Genomic DNA, 15,237 nt, shown 5'->3' with positions numbered 1-15,237 from the left:
ACGAGCATTTTTTTTTTTTGCCGATGCCCGTGATGCCGCCCCCACCACGATGCCGCCCCGGGCAACCGCCCGTGTCGCCCGTATCTAAAACCGCTACTGCTCCGAGGGGCTCCAGACTACGGTAGCCGTAATGCTCCAACATCATCCATCAAGCGATGCGGCTTCGTAGTTCGTAGCTTACCAAAGTCGTACTAAAACATTTTTTGACAGATTGCTGAGCGCCGTGTACCACATAAAATCGGTTCACGGTCATTAAGAACAACCAGAATTCATACATAACGTGCACTGTCAACTTTTGAGAAAGCTGTTAGCGCGGTTAGCTCGTTAACACGTTGATGCGTCCAGCCCCACGCACAGGGCGATCCGCGGTAACGGAGATTTGCTGTGTCCGTCTTGTTGTTGCCTGCAGGTGAAGCGATGGGGGAGGGGGACTTGTGTTCAGTGAAGGAGAGGCGAGGCCGAGTAGAGACAAAAGAGAGGCAAACTTGCGGCTCCACAAGTATAATTATAACGCAACATATACCATATCGATATAAACGATGCTGTCACATCTTATATCTCGTATAAAAATATATCGATATTTAAAAAAAATAAAAAAACCTCGATATATCGCCCAGTCCTACTGCTGCCATCCTTGTCCATAGTCTTATTACTTCCTGGATCGATTATTGCAACTCTCTCTTATTTGGTCTCCCTAATAAGTCCCTCCATAAACTTCAACTTCTTCAGAATTCTGCAGCTCGGGTCATAACTCTTACGGTGTGTTCACACCGAACGCGATGGACGCGAATAGAGCGTCAGGTTTACATGTAAAGTCAATGGAAAGGCGCGATGACGCGCGATTGCGGGTCCCGCGAAAATTCGGAAGCAGATTTGCGTCGCGAAAACGCCAAAACGCGTGAAACGCGCGTCAGTGTAGCGCGTCAGTGTAGTGCGTCTGGCGCGTTTGACTCGCGAATAAAACCACGCGCGTGAGTTTTTGTGTTGCATTTTGTGCATACGCGCGTTTCGCGTCTACCGCTCGAGTTGGAAAAATCTGAACTCCAGCGTCAAATCGCGCCGCGACAACCAATCAGGAGCCTGGTGACGTGGCTGTTACCTAGGTCAAAGGGGCAGATCCAGCCAAAGCCTTTCATACTTCAATGGAGGGGAAGGCTAATCAATGCGGTAGCAAACAACTCGGAGCTGTACGACACCAGCTGCTTTCAGTACCGAGACAGGAATAAAAAGGACCGAGCTTGGAGGAAGATATGTGAAGAGATCGGGCAACCTGGTAAGTTCATTCATTTCTCTTTTGAAAGTTTTCACTGACCCGGGGAAGCCGCACAAAAGCTAGCAAGCCACCGCTATTTTCCCACTGACGTACAAATACCGTTCTGCTTTTATGCATGTTGTCATTTAGGAATATATTTTATTGTTTATTAATAAACAGCACACAGTGGTCCCGCTGTTCATCCGTCACTGCTTTGCTTTTTCGCTGATTTTTTATTGCACAGTACAGCATTGCATTCTGCAGCCTGATTGACAAATCTCCTGCGCTTGCCAAATTTATCACGTTTGGTTTTGATAACCATCGCGTCCAATAGAAAAAACAGCACAAAAACACCCATAACTATGAGCCTCATTCGGAAATAGACACCTGCACCGTGAGGGAAAAAGGCGCACGAAAGTGGCGGGCAGATGAAGACAAACCGCGGCATAATAATACTTTTACGTTTTGCAATCTACAAAGGTTTGCACTTTGAGAATCAATTGTTTGAACTGTGACCAGGGGCTAGTTATTCTGAGAACCCCTGCAATAAATGAGGGACCACTGTCTACTCTACGATTATTATATCCAACCTGTTAACATTTAATACTGTATTGATAGAACCAACTGATTCTGCAGCAGAGCATCCCCAGTCCCTGAGCTCCTGCTGCTGCACCCACAGATATGTACAGCAAGCACTGATACCTTTTTAGTCGGTGGGATTCCCTTGTGATCACCTTTACTAAATATCTACAACCAATCTGATTATATCCTGTTATTGTTTTTTTTTTTTGTTTTTTTCAATGTTGAAATTAAAATCTAGTAGCAGCCTTCTCATTTCTTTGTGTTTTGTGCTGTTTTACAGGCCCACAGAGGAGGACGGCTCCGAGGCAGATGAGGGACGGGTCCCAGGACGGTCCATCGGCGGTGGAGCTGGCCATCCTGGAGTCCCTGAAGAGGCCACACCAGTCTCCAATGGAGCATTTCCTCCTCAGCCTTGTTCCTGCTCTGGAGAGCAGCTGGTCCTTTTTATTCCTGTCTCTCTGTAAATTCTTATATTTTATATATTTATGTTTAATGTTTTTCTGTTTGAGACTTTTAATATTCCATCCATCCATCCATCTTCATCCGCTTATCCGAGGTCGGGTCGCGGGGGTAGCAGCCTAAGCAAAGAGGTCCAGACCTCCCTCTCCCCAGCCACCTCCTCCAGCTTGTCCGGGGGAATACCAAGGCGTTCCCAGGCCAGCCGAGAGATATAATCTCTCCAGCGTGTCCTGGGTCTGCCCCGGGGCCTCCTCCCGGTGGGACATGCCTGGAACACCTCGCCCAGGAGGCGCCCAGGGGGCATCCTTGCCAGATGCCCGAACCACCTCAGCTGGCTCCTTTCGATGTGGAGCAGCAGCTGCTCTACTCTAAGCCCCTCCCGGATGGCCGAACTTCTCACCCTATCTCTAAGGGAGAGGCCAGCCACCCTTCGGAGGAAGCTCATTTCTGCCGCTTGTATCCGCGATCTCGTTCTTTCGGTCACTACCCACAGCTCGTGGCCATAGGTGAGGGTAGGGACGTAGATCGACCGGTAAATTGAGAGCTTCGCTTTTACACTCAGCTCCCTCTTCACCACGACTGACCGGTGCAGTGTCCGCATTACTGCAGCCGCAGCCCCAATCCGTCTGTCGATCTCCAGCTCCCTTCTCCCATCACTCGCGAACAAGACCCCGAGATACTTGAACTCCTCCACTTGGGGCAGGAACTCATCCCCGACCCGGAGTGGGCACTCCACCCTTTTCCGGCTGAGAACCATGGCCTCAGATTTGGAGGTGCTGATCCTCATTCCCGCTGCGTTACACTCGGCTGCGAACCGCTCCAGTGCGAGCTGGAGGCCCTCACCCGATGAAGCCAACAGAACCACATCATCCGCAAAAATCAGAGATGAGATTCTGAGGCCACCAAAGCGAAAGCCCTCCGCCACTTGGCTGCGCCTAGAAATCCTGTCCATAAAAATTATGAACAGAACCGGAGACAAAGGGCAGCCCTGGCGGAGCCCATCACCCACCGGGAACGAGTCCGACTTATTGCCGGCAATGCGAACCAAGCTCTTGCAACGGTTGTATAGGGATTGAATGGCCCGTAGCAATGGGCCAGACACCCCATACTCGCGCAACACCTCCCACAGGACGCCCCGAGGGACACGGTCGAATGCCTTCTCCAGGTCCACAAAACACATGTAGACTGGTTGGGCAAACTCCCATGCACCCTCAAGTATCCTCGAGAGGACAAAGAGCTGGTCCAGTGTTCCGCGACCAGGACGAAAACCGCATTGTTCCTCCTGTATCCGAGGTTCGACTAGCGGACGAACCCTCCTCTCCAGCACCCTGGCATAGACTTTCCCGGGGAGGCTGAGGAGTGTGATCCCCCTGTAGTTGGAACACACCCTCCGGTCCCCCTTCTTGAAGATGGGGACCACCACCCCGGTCTGCCAGTCCACAGGTACTGCCCCTGATCTCCACGCAACATTGCAGAGACGTGTCAACCAAGACAGCCCTACAACGTCCAGAGCCTTCAGGAACTCGGGGCGGACCTCATCGACACCAGGGGCTCTGCCACCAAGGAGTTGTTTAACTGCCTCAGTGACCTCGCCCCCGGAAATTGGTGGGTCACACCCCTCATCCCCAGACTCTGCTTCCTCCCCGGAAGACGTGTCAGTGGGATTAAGGAGGTCCTCGAAGTATTCCTTCCACCGCCCGACAATTTTCTCAGTCGACGTCAACAGCGCTCCGCCAGCACTATACACAGTGCAGGTAGAGCACCGCTTTCCCCTCCTGAGACGCCTGACGGTTTGCCAGAATCTCTTCGAGGCAGTCCGAAAGTCTTTTTCCATGGCCTCTCCGAACTCCTCCCACACCCGAGTTTTTGCTTCAGCCACTGCCCGAGCCGCATTCCGCTTGGCCTGTCGATACCTGTCGGCTGCCTCCGGAGTCCCACAGGCTAACCAAGCCCGATAGGCCTCCTTCTTTAGCCTGGTGGCTCCCTTCACCTCTGGTGTCCACCATTTGGTTCGGGGATTACCACCACGGCAGGCACCGACCACCTTGCGGCCGCAGCTCAATGCAGCAGCTTCGGCAATGGAGACACTGAACATGGTCCATTCGGACTCAATGTCCCCAGTCTCCCTCGGAATGCTGTTGAAGCTCTGCCGGAGGTGTGCGTTGAAGATCTCGCGGACTGGGGCCTCTGCTAGACGTTCCCAGCACACCCTCACTACGCGTTTAGGTGCACCAGGTCTGTCCAGCGTCCTCCCCCGCCACCTGATCCAACTCACCACCAGGTGGTGATCAGTTGACAGCTCAGCCCCTCTCTTCACCCGAGTGTCCAGAACATATGGTCGCAGGTCTGGTGATACGATTACAAAATCGATCATCGACCTACGGCCTAGAGCATCCTGGTGCCACGTGCACTTATGGACACTCTTATGTTCGAACAGGGTGTTCGTTATGGCCAAACTGTGATTAGCACAGAAGTCCAATAACAAAGCACCGCTCGGGTTCAGATCAGGGAGGCCGTTCCTCCCAATCACGCCCCTCCAGGTCTCGCTGTCGTTACCCACGTGAGCATTGAAGTCTCCCAGCAGGACAACAGAGTCTCCAGGTGGAGCACCTTCCAGCACCCCCCCCAGGGACTCTAAGAAGGCTGGGTACTCCGAACTGCCACTCGGTGCATAAGCGCAGATGACAGTCAGGACCCGTTCCCCGACCCTAAGGCGCAGGGAACAAACCCTCTCGTCCACCGGGAAAAACCCCAACGTACCGGCAGCAAGCCGAGGGGATATAAGAATACCCACCCCAGCCCGCCGCCTCTCACCAGGGGCAACTCCAGACTGAGACAGAGTCCAGCCCCTCTCCAGGAGACTGGTTCCAGAGCCCAGACAATGCGTAGAGGTGAGCCCAACTATATCTAGCCGGTACCTCTCAACCTCACGCACCAACTCAGGCTCCTTCCCCACCAGAGAGGTGACATTCCATGTCCCTATTGCCAGTCTTGGCAGCCGGGGGTCGGTCCGCCAGGGCCTCCGCTCCTGGCCGCCACCCGGCTCACAATGCACCCGACCCCTATGGCGCCTCCTGCGGGTGGTGGGCCTGCGGGAGGATGGGCCCATGTCTCCTCTTCGGGCTGTGCCCGGCCGGGCCCCATGGACTAAGGCCCGGCCACCAGACGCTCGCCCTCGGGCACCCTCCCCGGGCCTGGCTCCAGGGCGGGGCCCCGGTAACCCTATCCCGGGCAGGGTAAACTGTTCCCTCGATATTCTTTTCAACTTTTAATATTATTTCAAATAAATGTTTATAATGACTAATGTCTCAGTTCTACTACACAGCAAATGTTGGCACACAACTTGACACATGTAGAATTTATTTCATATTATACTAATGACAAAATATACTGATACAGTGGGATGCAGAAGTTTGGGCAACCTTGTTAATAGACATTATTTTCCTGTATAAATCGTTGGTTGTTACAATAAAAAATGTCAGTTAAATATACAGGAGACACACACAGTGATATTTGAGAAGTGAAAAGAAGTTTACTGGATTTACAGAAAGTGTGCAATAATTGTTTAAACAAAATCAAGCAGGTGCATCAATTTGGGCACCACAAAAAAGAAATGAAATGAATATTTAGTGTATATCAATGTGTGTGTCTCCTATATGATATATGGGGTGCCTTTGTCTGGATGTGCTTCCCATCCAGAGCTGCACAGCACAGAGGAAAGTTCCAGCGCTCCTGGAATCCCTCTGTGATGGACCGCCAGTCTCCAGGTGAAGGCACAGCCATGAAGTCGTCCACTAGACAGTCCCAGATGGACGTCGCTGCCTGGGGGGTGATCTGGCTCACCGTGGACACACCGACTCTGAAACTGAACGCGATGGTCCTGAAGGAGTCCCCGGTGACAAGGAACCTGGACAAAATTGTTCAAAATCAGTATTATGTGTACTGCAGTTACAAAATACATTATTCAAATTCCAAAATACTTTTGTGATGTCAGATATAAATCACAAAACTTAAATCTTACATAAAACATTTTGTAATTATAAGGATAATTACAAAATGTATATTAGATAATATCTAAAACAGTTGTGTTTTGTTTTAACTTTAACATATCATAATTTGATTGGTAGCAACTTTCACAACTACAGTGAGCCAATCACTCATAATTCCTAAACATGTCAATCAGGTAGGAATGAAGTGAGACATTAATAGAAATAAAGAGTTGTGTGTTGACATGTAGCCCTTTCCTTGCTTAAATCATTAATATTTTTGAAAAATTAATCTGTGATAAGACAGCTTATCAAGATAGAACCATGTAACTAGAGATGAACCAAACTGTTCACAGTTTTATCTAACTCTGTTTTAATAAAGGCTGTGACCCCTGCTATAGAGTCTGACAGCTGCAGGGATTATATACAAATATTCAACTATCCCAGAATTAAACCAGGTCTAAATAAAAAGGAGTGAGTATCACTACAAAGGTTAACTCAGTGGTCCTAATGCTACAGTTTGATATCAGCAAACACCGAGCGCATACATTGATGTGACACCACAGCCATGCTATCATGCAAACACTGATAACAGCATAAATCGAATTAAATCGGGACTTGATGAGACCTTCTGAGTATCACTAGAAATATTATAAAGAGTCGTCTCTGTACCACAGTTTGCTTTCAGTAAACACCGACAGCATTCACTGTTAGCATAGCACATCCATGTTAGCAGTGTATAACTGGATGGATTAGCATATTAGCACAGATATCAATAAAGGACTACCGTATTAAATAGTTTTACTAACCTCAGGCAGACGGACAGGCGCTCTGCAGGTGGGATTGAGCGTCTGTAGTTGGTGTCTAGGCGGGCGATGCTGGGACCGACGAGGGAAAGCAGGTCCTCAAACTGGCCGACGGTGATAGCGCTGGAATCGGCCGTCATCCAGGCGCAGCTCCTGGAGCAAGTCATGAAACTCACCAAACTGCTCATGCCTCTGGAGGACCTGATGGACCCAGGTACGGCGAGGACGTCTTTTACGCTGCTGCTCTGCTCTCCACAGTACATAGAGAAGGGAGACTCTCTCTTCAAGCGCTAGCTCGATAGCTGCCATCTTGCAAAGATACCGGTCTGGCACAACTCCCTCCCACATTCCTCCCACATTTCCGGTTCACGCGCGTCAAAATATTTTGACGCGCGATGGATTTTTCTTGGACACGCGTTGAGACGCGAATGTACACGCGTCAAATTAGGGGCGTTTGGGGCGTTTTATTCGCGTCCATCGCGTTCGGTGTGAACACACCGTTACTCCCTTAAGAGACCATATTACCCCAATTCTTCAACAGTTTCACTGGTTGCCCATAGAAGCCAGGATAAACTTTAAAATCTTAGTTCTCACATTTAAGTGTATTCATAACCTCATCTTACCCTCCTTATCTCTGTGATCTGCTTCATATCCCCACTCTTACCCGCTCACTCAGATCTTCATCTGCCACTCATCTTGTTGTTCCTTCTACTCGCCTTATCACTATGGGGCACAGAGCTTTCAGTCGCTCTGCTCCTCGGCTCTGGAACTCACTTCCTTCAGCCGTAAGAAATATAGATTCCCTTCCCTTATTTAAGTCACAACTCAAAACCTACTTGTTTAAACTGGCTTACTCGCTTTAATACAGATTTTACTTGCTGTCAAATCGTGTTTTTTTTATTTTATTTGTTGTTTGTGGTTGTATTTTGTGTTTTTTGTATTTTAATTTATTATAATCTATTTTAATCTACTGTTTTATTGATGTCTTCTTCTCTTTGTAAGGTGACCTTGGGTTTTAGAAATAAAATGTATTATTAATATTATTATTACTTGTTGCCATTGTAACAAATACTGCAGTCTGATGATCAATGACATCAGGATAAGAAAGAAACGCATGGTGAACCTGCGGATGCTCCGCCATGGTGCTCACAGGCGGTTTCACTCTTAGTGCAAGCTGCTGGATCAGTGAGGGATTCTTTAGAGCATGTTTGAAATTATTTAAACCTTTATGAACTCTCTCGCTGATGAGTCTTTCTGTTGGACTAATTTTAGTAAAACTGTAAAATAACAGCCATGAAGCAGTGTGACCTTCATGTTTGTCAGCTTCACTATCCAAGGCAGCAACAGCACTGAACCAAGGTATGAAGGATATAGGCATAATTGATGTGTGGCGAAACCTCCATCCAGGCCAGAGGGACTTCTCCTTTTTTTCACCAGTACATAATACACACTCTAGAATTGATATGTTTCTTGTACCACAAAATATGATGGCAACAGTGATAGATTGCTCCTACTTAGCAGCTACTTTTTCAGACCATAATCCCATTAAACTTTCCTGGGCTACCAATATGTCGCAAAGTGTAACCTACAGGTGGAGGTTTAAAAATTATATGCTAGGAGACTCTGATTTTATTTCATATATGAACACTAATATTGAAATATTCCTAGATGCCAATTCAAACTCCTCTTCACATACCAATATTTGGGAAGCCCTCAAAGCCTATATGAGAGGTATGGTTATGTCATACGGTGCCAATAAGGTTAAAAAGGTCAGAGAGAAGATAACTAAATTGGAGATTGACATTAAAAACTTGGAACAGGAATATATTGCTACCAAAAAGGAAGAATACCTCAATATATTAACAAAAATAAGGTTGCAATATGATAATTTATGCACCAGCAGAGCAGAAGCAGCCATGGCCAGAACTAGATATCACTACTACGAATTTGGAAACAAAACAAGTAAACTACTGGCCTGGCAAATTAAGAAAGAAACATCTGATAAATTTATACGGACAATATTAACGGAAGATGATAAACTTCTTGATGAATCAGCACTCATAAATGCAGAGTTTAAACGGTTCTATGAAGATCTGTATAAATCTGAGCAAGGGGTCGACATAGAGCTGGGCGATAGAACGATAACGATATGTATCGCGATATAACTTTTACTCGATAGAGAAATTAAGCTATCGCGATAGACCTCGCCGCTCTTGTCCTCCTAAAAAAAAAAAAAAAAAAAAGGTCAGCCAATCCAAATTAAGCAGCGCAGAGCCGAACCAATCACAGCCGCAGCGTCACGTCGCGTGACTTGTTACGTACAGCACAAGTGCCAAGCCGCACGTGTGTTTGTTTGGGAAACAGCCAGCGGGTAATGGAGCCAGCGCGTAATGGAGGAAATGAGTGTGCCGACTAGAAAAATCAACCGAGCGTGACCGAAGAGAAAACAGATGATGGTTCCAATGCCGGAGAGATTGTCGAACGGAAGAGCCATAGAAGTTCCGTAGTGTGAAGGTATTTCGGCTATTTCAAGTCTGACAAAAACAGAGTAGCGTGCACTGTAAATTGTGCCAAAAGCAAGTCTGGAAATACAATAAACTGGTGCATGCGTCACACTGTGCGCCACGTTATTGTTTCGGTGAAATGAATTTCTACAATACTGTTACTGTTAATTCTACTCTCTGCAGTGTTTAAATGCTTACATATACACACAGTTACTGTCCGTCCACACATATGACTCGGTTCTGCTTCTATGCCCCAGCTTTGTTTACTTTTTCCCGCCGAGGCTTCTAGACTTCTGATTGGCCAACATTTCTGCACGGTTAGGAATCTAGCGCCACCTGCTGCTTTGGCATGTTCATAGCAGCGTTTTCCTTCATTTCTGCCTTTATGTGTGGACGGGATTATTTTTTAAAACGAAAACGGAAAATCTCCGTTTTCAAAAATACCCGTGTACGTGTGGACGTAGCCTCAGTCTCTGACTGGAAGCGCTAATTCGTCATTCGGCTTTTGTCAGACTAAAGTAACTGTTAAAACTGTTTGAAAAGCTAAGCTATACAACAAGGAGAGATTGAGAATTTCCTTTTAGTTCTCAGTTTATTTGATATTGACAAAGGTTAGTCAGTTTTGTCTGTTCTTCTGTAAAACAAACTAAGATTTATTTTTAGAATTAATATTTTGTTTCTAAGTGGAATTGACAATTTAGTCTGTTTCGTTTGTTCTATTTTGAAACTTAAACGCTTTAGCGGCTGCCTTTTGTGTAGTTTGCAATATTTGCCTTTATTTATCTGAAAAAGTCTCATGTTCCTTAAGTACATCTACCCTGTTGAACTTATTATGGGAAATAAATATTTAAATAAAAACAAGCTGCTGATTATTTCACATTTTACTTGTGAGCAACGGCACATTTAAATCTTACAAATATAGTTATTTGGCTTATATCGTGATAGATATCGTTATCACCTGAAATGAAAAAAACATATCGTGATATGAAAAAATCTCATATCGCCCAGCTCTAGGTCGACAGTACTGCTGCAAAAAGATTTATAGATGGAATAACTCTTCCTAAATTACATAATGAGGACAAAGAACTGCTTGATGCAGATATATCTGAGATGGAGGTTCTTCAAGCCCTCAAGTGTTTACAAAATAATAAGACCCCTGGACCAGATGGATTTCCAGTTGATTATTATAAGGCTTTTTCTAATAAATTATTGACACCACTTACAAATATGATTAAAGAAGCTTTAGAAAATAATAAATTACCAGAATCATTGGAAATTGCAACAATCACATTATTGCCAAAACCGGGCAAGGACAAACAGAGATGTGACTCTTACCCTCAGCCTTTTAAATGCAGATTATAAAATATTATCTAAAATAATTGCACTTAGATTGGAGGACATTATGCCTAAGATAATAAATGCCAACTAAACAGGCTTCATTAAAAACAGACATGAAGCAGATAATGTGCGGCGTTTGCTCCATATACTGAATACTGCTTAAAAAAACCAAGACCCACTGCTAATAATCTCCATGGACGCTAATAAAGCATTTGACAGGATTGAGCCAAACTTTCTATTTCAGGCAATGGAAGCCATGGGCTTCGGAGAAAAGTTCACCCGCTATGTTAGGACACTTTTTAATGCCCCCAGAGCCAATATCATAACAAATAATGTGCTTTCTGGCACTTTCTCTTTAACTAGAGGTTGCAGACAAGGTTGTCCAAATTCCCCCTTGCTCTTTGCGATTGCGATCGAACCACTAGCAGTTGCCATCCATACTAATGCCTCCATATCTGGAATCAAATTCGGCACAAGTGAACATAAACTTTCTCTATACGCAGATGACCTCCTACTGTATATAACGGACCCTCTTAAATCAATTCCCTCTTTAATGAAGTGTCTTAAAGAATACAGCGCAGCCTCAGGATACAAGTTAAACTATACCAAAAGTGAGATTATGTTATTAAATATACAAGATAGCCGTATTAGAGCTCTTACTGACCCATTACAGTGGTGTAATAATGGATTTACGTATTTGGGTATACAAATTGGTAAATCCGAGGATCAAATATTCAAATTAAATCATATCAAACTGTTGGAGCAAACCAAACTTAATATTCAGAGATGGATGGATTTTCCATTATCTCTTATAGGGAGAATTAATGTTGTTAAAATGAACATTTTGCCTAAGTTTATCTACTTATTTCAATGTCTCCCTACAAATGTTCCTAAAAGTTTCTTCAAAGAGCTTAACAAACTCATAACGTCTTTCATATGGCAAAAGAAAAATCCAAGAGTCAAACTCTCCTCACTACAGGCCCCATATTCAAGGGGAGGACTTAATTTACCAAACTTTAGGAACTATTATCTTGCCTCCCAGTACCGATCAATTTGGATCTGGCTACATGCAGAGAGGAGTGAGGTTCGATGGGTTCCAATAGAACAACATGAGGTGAACCCCATACCATTAAAAGATGTTCCATTTTTAGGTACAAAAAAAATGTCTATCCAAGCTCACAAACAATTTGATAATATTAAACACCTTCTGTGCCTGGCAGGAATCCCACTCACTTCTGAAAATAAATATCTCTTTTCTTAGAAGGACACCCCTATGGGGCAACCCTGATCTCTCTTATCATATTGCTGACCCAATATTGCGGGGATGGAAAGACAGAAATATTCGAACTGTTGCCAACTTATACAATAATGATACATTTATTGACTTTCAACAACTAAAGGAAAAATTCAAACTCCCAGGACAAAATTTCTTCAAATTCCTACAAATAAGAGATTGGGTCAAAGAGAAATCCAAAGGATTATTCCCCGAGATTCCTAAAGAAACTCCTCTTGAAACGCATCTTTGCACCAAACCATGGAAGTCAATAAAAGGAATAGCATCTTCTATATACACTATTATCAATGAAAAGTTACCTGACTATAATAAAGCGTCTTTAAAAAGAAAATGGGAGACAGACCTGGGCTATGTCTATGAAGAGGTAGAATGGCACCATTTATTGGAACAGGCACAGACCATGTTAATTTCTACAAATCACAGGCAAATGCAATTTAATATATTTCATAGGATATATTATACCCCTTATAGGTTACATAAAATTGATATTAATTACTCCCCCAAATGTTTGAGATGTAAGGTGACAGATGGTGATCTCCTCCACATGCTGTGGAATTGCCCAGTGATAGAAGAGTTCTGGAGACGGGCCATTGAAATAATCTCAAGGGTAATGGGGATCCAAATCGAACTGGACCCAAAACTATGGATTTTAGGTGACACAGGTTCTATAAATGTGAATTATCACAAGAAATTTTTTATTTTACTTGCGAGTGCTGCAGTGAAAAAATGTATTCTGCTACATTGGAAATCTGAAAACTCTCCAACACTGAGACACTAGATTAATGAGCTAGCGTCCTACTGCACACCTGAGAAGATATTGCATAGTGTAAAAGGGAAATATGGAACCTTCGAAAAAATTTGGGGCCCCTTCCTGTCAGTACTACCGTCTTTGGACCTAACAGATCATAGAGATGACGCAAATCCCCCTGGGTCTGCCTTGAGTTGATCCCCGGTTAGGCCCTTCTGACTTGATTTCCTGAATGCTGTAGTTTTATCTTGTGGGATGTTGATTCCTGTGTATGAGAGTTTCTATAGATAGGTGTAAATATGGGCTGTCTGGATACACGAATGTGATGAGGTTGAGAGCCATACAGGGGTAAAGGGGTGGGGGGATGGTGGGAGGGGTTCACATGATGTTTTCTGTTTTGCTCAATTTTTTATTTTATTTTTTTTGAATTCTTTGTTCTTTGTTTGTTTGTGTGTTTGTTTTAAATTTCCGTAATTACCAATATTGTCATTATTATTATTATTATTATTATGCCTGTATTTTCTGTGTTTGGTTTTCAGATGTTTGAGGTTATCCATGAAAGGCATAGATACAAGAGTGTGCACCTGGGAGTGCTTCTGTGGTCAGTTGTGAGTTTTCTGTTTGTTTGTTTTTTTGTTTTTGTTTTCTTTCTTGCTTTGTGTGTATGTTTGTTTTTTTGTTCGTTTCCAATTTAAAAATGAAAATAAAGCTTAGAAAAAAAAATTTGTTGTTTGTGGTTGTATTTTGTGTTTTTTGTATTTTAATTTATTATAATCTATTTTAATCTACTGTTTTATTGATGTCTTCTTCTCTTTGTAAGGTGACCTTGGGTTTTAGAAAGGCGCCCTCAAATAAAATTTATTATTAATATTATTATTATTACTTGTTGCCATTGTAACAAATACTGCAGTCTGATGATCAATGACATCAGGATAAGAAAGAAACGCATGGTGACCTGCGGATGCTCCGCCATGGTGCTCACGGGCGGTTTCACTCTTAGTGCAAGCTGCTGGATCAGTGAGGGATTCTTTAGAGCATGTTTGAAATTATTTAAACCTTTATGAACTCTCTCGCTGATGAGTCTTTCTGTTGGACTAATTTTAGTAAAACTGTAAAATAACAGCCATGAAGCAGTATGACCTTCATCACTGCTAACCTGCTCGTGAAATGTTGCTGCTCAGCGAAACCGGCTGCAGGCAGGAAGAGGAAGTTGAGGAACTCACCGTCTTTGGTGTTGAGACATTTTTTCAGGCTCTCGTTGACCAGCGGACTTTTATTCTGAGGAGAAACATCAGCGAGAGCTCAGAACAGGTCAAAGCTGTCAGTCACACATCAAGACCATCATTGACCCCTCCCAACTTCCTGACTCCTCCCACCTCATTGTTCACTTTTCCAGACTACAAACTTAGATTTTAATCTAAACACACCATGAACCTGCTGTCTCACGTATTCCTGAATTTGAATACTTTATTAATGACGTAGTAATAGTCGCTCCAAGACACTAAAAACTGGAACTGACTAAACTAAAGTTAAAATATAGCAAAATAGCTCTTATTATAAATATTCCAGTATGCTACACAAATTAAATATATTTGGTTAAGATTGCCCTTGTTATGTGCAGATATTTTAGTGTGTGCTGTGTATTAGATGGAGGAGTTGTTCAGTGCTACATTACGTATAATCTCATGCTCTCGTTGTGACTGGCCAGCATGTCACAGAGTGAGTGGGAGGTATTGTCCGGCATTGTCCTGATCTTGGACTATGACGGACAGCACTGACTGATCAACACTGTGCTTGGAACTTCTGTGTGAATCACTCACCTCCAGTTTGTCCTGCTCCTCCATTGCCAGGAACACCGCCGCTCTCATCTCCGCCTGCAGGAACATGTCATCAATACAGGTAGTTATTGAAACCTATCAGTAAATTCATACATGTCATTCATGACAGATATTTCAAACTAAAAGGGTTTCCTAAATATTATTTCATTTCCATTCATCAGTTTTCTTCCAGTCATCGTATTCAGGGTCGTGGGGGGTGGAGCCTCTCCCAGAGGTGGGACACACCTGGACCAACCAGCGTGTTGCAGGACTAACAGCGTTTCATTCATTTGCTGTATTTCACATTATTTTTATATGAGCTCTCGGCGCAAATCTTCCTGGTTCCTGGATCAGATTTTAGGCTGACGGGTTCCAACTGTGCTGAAGTTAGCACGCACGAAACTAGACCTGCACAATCCACACAGCGCTTAGTTTAGATATAAGTCACAAA

General features: G+C 44.2%; 2 protein-coding genes across 5 annotated transcripts in view; both read right to left on the bottom strand.

The window, feature by feature from the left end:
* cep43 (centrosomal protein 43) overlaps positions 1–15,237 on the bottom strand; it is a 42,652-nt gene that overhangs the window by 26,733 nt on the left and 682 nt on the right. For all 4 annotated transcript variants that reach the window (XM_085432739.1, XM_085432740.1, XM_085432741.1 and 1 more), the window contains exons 2-3: positions 14,790–14,843; positions 14,193–14,247 (exon numbers count right to left, since the gene is read on the bottom strand). In XM_085432739.1, coding sequence (XP_085288865.1) covers positions 14,193–14,247; positions 14,790–14,843 — 109 coding nt within the window. The remainder of the gene's footprint in view (positions 1–14,192; positions 14,248–14,789; positions 14,844–15,237) is intronic.
* LOC146692601 (uncharacterized) lies at positions 5,637–8,097 on the bottom strand. Its single transcript, XM_085432744.1, has 2 exons — positions 7,089–8,097; positions 5,637–6,200 (listed from the first exon to the last, which is right to left on the bottom strand). Exons 1-2 carry the CDS (start codon positions 7,346–7,348, stop codon positions 5,930–5,932), a joined length of 531 nt encoding a protein of 176 aa, XP_085288870.1. The 5' UTR covers positions 7,349–8,097; the 3' UTR covers positions 5,637–5,929.

This window comes from Copadichromis virginalis, linkage group LG15 (assembly GCF_057382275.1).
Source record: "Copadichromis virginalis isolate Kocher_CV1m ecotype Utaka linkage group LG15, C_Virginalis_male_GT1.1, whole genome shotgun sequence".
NCBI lineage: Eukaryota > Metazoa > Chordata > Actinopteri > Cichliformes > Cichlidae > Copadichromis > Copadichromis virginalis.
The sequence above is the reverse complement of the archived record's forward strand: the minus strand, read 5'-3'. Positions and strand labels throughout refer to the sequence as shown.